This window comes from Peromyscus eremicus, chromosome 9 (genome assembly GCF_949786415.1).
Source record: "Peromyscus eremicus chromosome 9, PerEre_H2_v1, whole genome shotgun sequence".
Taxonomy (NCBI): domain Eukaryota; kingdom Metazoa; phylum Chordata; class Mammalia; order Rodentia; family Cricetidae; genus Peromyscus; species Peromyscus eremicus.
The window spans coordinates 25,835,679-25,844,011 of record NC_081425.1 but is presented as its reverse complement, the minus strand read 5'-3'; the positions used below and the strand labels follow the sequence as shown (position 1 = coordinate 25,844,011).

The 8,333-nt window shown below is 33.4% G+C and overlaps 1 protein-coding gene across 1 annotated transcript in view; it reads right to left on the bottom strand.

Moving 5' to 3' along the window:
* The window catches only part of Dach1 (dachshund family transcription factor 1), a 390,311-nt gene that overhangs the window by 108,571 nt on the left and 273,407 nt on the right, over positions 1–8,333 (bottom strand). The window contains exon 6 of the mRNA XM_059274317.1: positions 7,396–7,530. Coding sequence (XP_059130300.1) covers positions 7,396–7,530 — 135 coding nt within the window. The remainder of the gene's footprint in view (positions 1–7,395; positions 7,531–8,333) is intronic.

Here is an 8,333-nt window from a genome sequence, read left to right as displayed (position 1 = left end):
ACACATGTCATAATACTGTGCTAATACTCACACTATGTGATTATTAGGTAGTCTGTGTTAATACTCACATATGAAAGAGAATGCATAGCATTTGTCTTTCTGGCTCTGGATTATCTCACTATTAACAATTATTATAGCTCCACCTGTTTACCTGAAAATTTCATAACAGTTAAGTAACATTCCACTGTGTATATGAACCATCTCTTCATTGTCCATATATTGATGAACAACTAGCTTGTTTATATTTTCTAGCTATGGTGAATAGATACATCCATTTACATAGTAGTGGCATTTATGTTATGGGAGCAACCAATCATATTTATTATTTTTTTTCAGTTGCATATAAAGCCTATTGAACAAAATGAAACCCATGCCTCATACCATTAACTGGTTCCAAAATCATTGTCTAGCTAGGTCTTATGTTATAAGGGAGAATCCAGTAGTATTATTCTGTTGAATGGATATAGTAATAAAATGACCTTTAAGTACTTATCTTTATCCCCATAGATTAGTGCTTCACTCATCCTTCAAAAGAGACTGTTTTTGCAGTATATAGTTAATATACAGACCCACAACCAATCAACATGCAGAAAATAAGAGACTATAGAGCACTCAACTCTAAATGAGACATCTGTATCAAAACCTTTTCTATAAAGGACCAGGAACCATCAAGGAAGAGCAGGTGTAAAGTTTTTAAGAGCCAGAGGTAGTGGACATTTGCATAGAAACAACATTTTCTGGGCGTGACCACATAGTTACACAAAGGACTTACAGTAACTTGAACTGCATGTGCAAGACATACAGAAGACTAAGCCAGTCAAAATCCCAGTCTGGATAGGAAAATGACTCAAGATGGATTTGCCTAACTGAGGAATTATTCACAACTGATGGCAGCTGAGGGTGCTAATTTTTACAGGAATGTGGGCCCCAAGAAGCTACCCATGCTACAGTTGGTGGTTCTATACCAATTCATGTACAGGCATCACTGAACGGACTCATCGGATACTAAAAAAATTAAACAGAGAATACATAAATTTGGGGGAAAAGACTCCAATGAAAGGAATAAAATAGATCATGTCTTGTTATTGACAGATGATTTTCAGTGTTATAAATGTTCAGTATGACAAAATTCATCAGATTGCCTAGGGTTAAATAATAAACAGTAGGACCAGTAGAATGAATGGTTCAGTGGATAAAGTTCTTATTATTTGAATTTGATTCAGGATCTCAAACACCGGATGCATAATACAAACTATAATATATGTTAATATTTGGAATACACTGAGAATTCTACTGAAAAGGAGATTTTGACCATAAAAGTTCTGATATGCAAGAATGTAATATTACTATTAATTAGTGTATTATCAATCCACCCTTTTAAAGAAAAAAGCCATTTTTTGAAGATGAAATCTTTAGTAAAATAATATTAGAATCTTTAAAATTCCATTGTTTAAAACAATTAACATTACGGAAAAACTTTAAAACATTTTGAGATAAGAGAGAAAAGTCATGCTGTAGCCATTTTTATTTAAAAAATGATATAGATAGCTCAATGCACTGAATAAATTATTAAAGAAAGATTTAAATATGACCATGTTGTGATCTATGTTGGTGCATTTAACACTGTGTCCTCCAATTCATAGTGCCAAACAAAACACGGGAATCTTGAAAAGTGTTGGACAAAAGTTTACTTCAAAGAAAATATTCTGTGGCCTGACGGAAATCTCCTGAACATCACCCCTCAAATCTGTCCTTCCTCTAAAATTCTGGTGTCTTGAAGAAGACACCAATGAAAGAAAAAAGTCTATTTCTCAGAAACAAAAAGAATTCACATTATGTGGATGAAAGCATATTTGAAAAAGAGAAAACATGTTAAAGAAATGCTTTAACTATGAGAGGAACAGGGAGAGAGGGAAGGACTGAGAAGAAAGGAAGTAGAGAAGGGACAGGAGGAAGAGAGAGGAAGTTGAGCAGAAATGTAACTATTATGCTTATTTTCCCCATTTGGAGTATAATTCATAGTTATTAATTAGTTACATAATAGTAGAATAATCTAAGATCAAAATTCACTAATGTAGAGAGCAAGTGATGTCCTGAATGGATGTGTGCTGTTTGACATGCACAGCCATGTAAAGGACCTTAATGCACTATCAGAGTTTCAAAGTTGTTGCAAAATATTTGTTTAATTGTGCAAAGATGTTTTGCATTTGTTTAACTATGTAAAGATGTGTTGCATTTAATTATTTAAAAATTTGTTGCTGTTTTACCTTGCCTGCCTACGTCACCTGATGGGTTTAATAAAAAACTGAATGGCCAGTAGTGAGTGAGGAGGGTATAGTGAGTATAGGCAGAACTTCTGGGCTGAGAGAGTAAGTAGGAGGAAGAATTAAGGCTCAGGAAGAAAGGAAAAGAGACACAGAGGAAGCAGGAAACTAGAACATACAGAAGGAAAGAAAGATAAAAAGCAAAATGTAGAAGAATAGAAACAAGTTAAGTTAAAGGAGCTAGTGGGATAAGCCTAAGCTAAGGCCAAGCAATCATAATTAATAAGTCTCCATGTCTTTATTTGGGAGCTGGTTGACAAACCAAAGAAAATGCCAACTACATAGTCTTCCCCTAGTGAGCCTCTGAGGGATGGCAAAAGCATCCTATAGGTCATTGTGTGGATGTCAATAGTATGTGCAGAAAATGTTCCCGGTAGCTTTACCCCCACAGTTGTTCACAGTCTGAAGACTGCTTTATTACAGAGCCTGCTCATACTAATGTTAGATAAACCTACATGCTTTTCCAGCTGTACATATAATAACACAATCTCTTTGTCTATCTGAAATAACCCTACTTCCTTCCTCATTTAGCTCATACAACAATGTTGCCTCTCTGCTCATCTCTATATAAAAAAAAAAAAAAAAAGCACCCTGAGCTTCTGGCTTGCTGTGGCTTCTACATCTGAGAGCCATGACCATCTTATCTCAGTTTTTCTGTTTCTGTGTGTCTGTGTGTCTGTCTTGTCTTCATTCCTGTGTCGCCTCTAGTCATGATCCTAAAACTAAAGCCATACAAAGCCTCTGCAGTGCCGTTCGTTGGTTGATTTATACTCAGAGGAAAAACATCTGTGGTGTTTCTAAACCCAGACCATCCCAGAGAACTTGTGATATTTATAAAAGTTAGCTGAAGCAGAGCCTACTTATGTATTTTGGCTATATATGTATATACATACAAATGCATATGTATATATGCATGTATATATCTGTATATATACATATGACTGTAACAACAATTAATGTTGAAAGAGGCCATGAATTTAAAGAGATCAAGCAAGGAGGAGTATATAAGAGAGCTTGGAGGGAGAGAAGGGATGGGAGAATAATGTAATTATATTATAATATATTTTTTATTTAAAAATTATTTTTAATAATAAAATAATTTTTTAAGAAGACACAGTAACCAATTTTTAGCTCTTATTTGCAGAATCAGAATTCTACTCAGCACATTTAATTTACAAACCCTTGACTTTAATGAAAGTTTATAATCTTAATAAACTTTTTTCTTTATGCCTAGAATTTTCACATGTTTTAAATGTCTATACTTCTGATACAAAACATTTTTCCTTTTTATATTTTAAATGTGTTTTAATTAAACATTCCCAAGGCTCATAATTCCATTACAGTGTTCTTTATTTAAAAGTAAAATGAATGGGAGCATCTACTCAGTTATTTGCTTTCTGAAACCCAGTGTTTATAAAGCTTCGGAACAATGAACTGATAGCAACTTTTTTTATCACAGAATATAGTCAATAGGTTTTTAATTTTAAGGAATACATTACATGTTTAAAAGTTGCTGATGATTAAGACTTCACATCACAATTATTCCAGGCATGGAAATGAATTTTGCTATCTAAGTAAAGTATCAATGTTTTCTTAAGAATTATTGCCTTTTGAATGATTTAGTTGTTAAAAAGCAAATTACACATAAAAAGTTCAAGCCAAAAATGGCATGAATACATAATTAATTTCTCTACATATTTTTCTAAATAAAGTTACTTGTTCAGTACAGATATGAGTAATAAGGAAGTTTCAGGGCTATTGTGAGGGACATGATAAATGGAGTCATGGAAAAAAATAATTTTTAATTTAGGAGACTCTATCAATCTAGAAAGCCCATGAATATTTCCTATTAATTCAGTATGCTAGAAGTAGATGAAAGAGATACAGAGTTCTTCCAAGAGAAAGAGCAACACAAAACAAGGCATTATAATTATATCAACATCTATTAAAATTTCCATGATTTGAAATCAATAATAGTTTCATATTCCAGCCAGAATGGTAAATATATAATATTGTGTATGAAATATTGGGATACACTTGGGATTTAGTTAGAGTCTTTCTTCTGAGAGAGAAACAATTTAGAAACCCCTGCTGTGATAAATAACAGTAAAATAGTAAAGTGCGATGAATATCTATAATCAGAATGCTCTATACATAAGCATACCACCAAAGGAAAGATAATTGACTTTCACTTTACTATTAACTTTAAGTACTTAGTCAACTTGGTTTATTTATAATCACTATAAATGTTTAGGTGACTCAGAGTTTATACATTGAAAGAGAAAGTGTACTAATGAATAAAGATTTTTATGGGAAAAGACAAATAGAGTAAATTTGTGGAGTAAGGGATGTACAAGGAAAATGTTGTACATTATTGAAAAACAAATACATAGTTGAGTTAAACTCTTAACTCATGGATGTTACAGATCTATCAGTCTGAAGCATAAGGTTGTAGAGTGAGATTCAATGCTGTCACTAAGAGATTAGTTGTGTCTTTACTGTCCCTTCATTTCCATCCCTAGATTTTATATTTCAATCCCTAGCCTTTGACAAAAGTGTTCTTGAAATTAATTAATCCCTAATATATTGATGCTCAATGTATATTACCCATCAACTTCCCATACCTGCTTCTTTTTAATTTTATTTTATTAATTTATTGTCTGTCTATGTGTGTGTGTGCATGCCAAGGAAGGTATCTGTAGATCTGAGGACAAACTCCTGGAGCGGCACTCTCCTTCTGTAATAAGGTTTCCAGAGATCAAATCAGATCCTCAGGCTTTGAAGTCGTGCCCTCATTGGCTGAGTCATTTTTACAGTCTCCTCATAGCTTGTTACATTGAACTTGCTAAAAAGGATCCATGAAAAAACTGAGAATTAGCCACTCATTTTATGTAGAGATTTGCTCTTTTGCTGAACCTCTGGATAATATAATTGTTTGCTCATCTAATTAATTCTTATATTAAAATGTTACTGCAAAATATGTCTATATCAATTTTTATAATTCTGTGGTGTAATGATCTGTTATTAAGTATGAATGAAACAATATATAATACATCTTTTCTTTAATATTGAAGAAGAACATATGGAAATATTAGAGTTAGAAATGTAGAGTCCTTGGGACTATATAGACCACTAAAGTTATAATAGTATATTATTATTATTTTTTTGTTTTTTTTTTTTAATTTTTATTTTGCAATACAATTAAGTTCTACATACAGGCACAGATTCCCTTGTTCTCCCCCCTCCCGCCCCCCTCACCTTCCCCCCAGCCCGCCCCCCATTCCAATCTCCTCCAGGGCAAAGCCTTCCCCACAGACTGAGATCAACCTGGTGGACTCAGTCCAGGTAGGTCCAGTCCCCTCCTCCCAGGCCGAGCCAAGCGATTAAGTTTATAAATATACTATAACAATACAAATAAGAAAAAAGTTCCTTAATGTTGCTATTTCTCAATAGTATCTTCACTTTAACATGGTAAATTTAAAAACAGAGAAGTTTACTAAGTTCCCATGGATGTTCCAAAAAACTGATAGTGTTATTTGTAAATATTTACATTTTTTATCTGAAAAAGAGTAGTAAAGCTGTAATCCATTTTAGGAAAATATTTCATAAGCATTTTTAGTGTTTTCCTGGGCTTTCTTAATATCTCTTTTAAAAGTATTTTTTATTTAAGTACTTAAATATCTAGTTCTATCACCTTTTATTAACATAACAAATAATTTATTTCCTTTTTATTTGACGGAGAAGATTGAACCCACATCCTGTGTATGCTGGACAGGTAATGTGTGTTTCAAAGTACCAGTTCTGAGTCATAAAATAGTTATTTGATATTTATTATGTCAAAATGGGAAATCTGGTCATCTATATGTATAATATTTGAAATATTTATTTAATATTAAAAACAAACTAGCCAGCATGAATTTGAAAGAGAACAAGAAGGCACAGGAGGGTGTGGAGAGGGAAAAGGAAAGGAAAAATGATGCAATGATACCATAATCTCAAAAATCAAAAAAAAAAACTTAAGCAAATGAACGTTGAAAAAAAAAGTAACTAGGCTTCTATAATCACAACCCACAACTTGTTATTTGAAAACAGGTACTTATATTTTTAGCAGAAGTATTTAATATGCATAACAAAGTAACACTTCAATTTCCTAATGAAATTTCTTCATGGAATAGGAAATTCAAATGTACATTCCTAGAACTTTGTTTGTAGGAATGACTTAGATCACTATAAAAATATTTCAGTAGGAAACCTGAATCTTTGTACACTGTAGGCTGTGTTATTGATGAGAAATGTGTGTGTGTGTGTGTGTGTGTGTGCGTGAGTGCGTGTGTGTGTGTGTGTGTGTGTGTGTGTGTGTGTGTGTGTGTGTGTGTATGTGTGTAGCATGTGGCAAATATGTATGGAGGCTGGAAGTTGACTTCAAGTTTTTCTTTCCCTTCCTGAAAAGCTGTCTCCCTTCATTTTGAGACAGGATCTATCTCTAGGAACCGGAACCCACCAATAGCTGAGGCAGGCTGGCCAGAAACACCTGTAGTCCTCTTGCCTCAACTTGCCAGCTGTAAGATCACAAGCACACCACTTTCTTGTCTGTTTTGCATGGGTTCTGGAGACGGAATTCAGATCCTGATTCCCTCCAGATAGGCCCTTCAAGGACGGGGCTATCTCCCCTACTTCCCACACCTTTTGAAATGATGGCAAAGACTCAGAATCCTAAAAGACTTAATAATCATGTGTCTTTAAATCAGAAAATAATTTCAAGAATCCTTTTCATGTTCTATCATGGTAAGTAAAATAAAATGGCCTTGAATACATTAAAAAAGACAACAAAAAAGACAAAATTAATATTTGGGACATATAATTCTCTTTTAAATATGTTGTAAAATTAAATTGTCACCTACCATTGTGTAACAGGAAAGTAGCAGGTCTCCATTCAGACTTCTTTGATTGAACAGGGCTCATATTTTACTAACATTATACATTTAAGATATTTATATTATTTTGCTGATGGAGAAATAGATAATGTATTTCATTTCCAGAGCAAAAGAAAGGGCACAAAATTATGAATTACCTTTTTCAATGTGAATTCTTTTTGACTCATGTCCCATGTCATGACCAGCCAAATCTCCCTCCTTTGGACCAGGAAGCACATTTGGTGATAAACCCATCAGCATCTGGTTCATGGACAATCCATTCTGATGGACAGCTGTTAACCCCGAAGCAAGGAACAAACACAACAATATCATAACATTGTGGTTAAAAAAAAAGTATAACATAAACATATGATACCCAAACTTTGAAATTATAACCCTTAGTAAAATTACTAGGAGATTGATAACCAATGATAATCATATAGAATAAACAGAAACACTGGAAATATCACCCACTTTACTGTACCTGTTGTCACATAAAACAAACCATTTTCTAGGGTTAGAATACTGTGGAATGTCCATATTAGTGCAACCACTACTGATGAGGTTATATTCTTATGCATCAAGTTCTCCCCTTAGTAAGTAAGTAAATAATTTGCACCACTTTTGAAAAACTGTGATCTCCACGATAAAGTTCCCTTTAACACTGTCAGGTTAAATTGAATGATGAGCCAGTGCCCTGACAAAGCCAGTATAGTTTTCTACAATTAAAGAACTGAAATCATGGTTTCAGAATCCTTACTGGAGTCTACTCCACAGAATATGGCATGTCATAAGAATCACAAAATTTATCTAAAAAGTAGTCTTCAGCAACTCAAATTCAATTAATATCTACTAAGTCATTGGAAAATAGTGGCTTTCTCTAGCTTCCAGTGGTGATCTGTCACAACTGAAATGATTAAACTGTATTGTTACTCAGATGACTCAACACTCAGGATTCACAGAAGTAAGTCAACAAATTCATTTAATGAACTGGTCAAACAAAATAAATCTTGCTTATTTTGCAAAATTTGAGAAGGAAAATATATTGTATAAAACCTCACTTTCCTGGAAGAATAGAGATTCCTATGAATGTCAT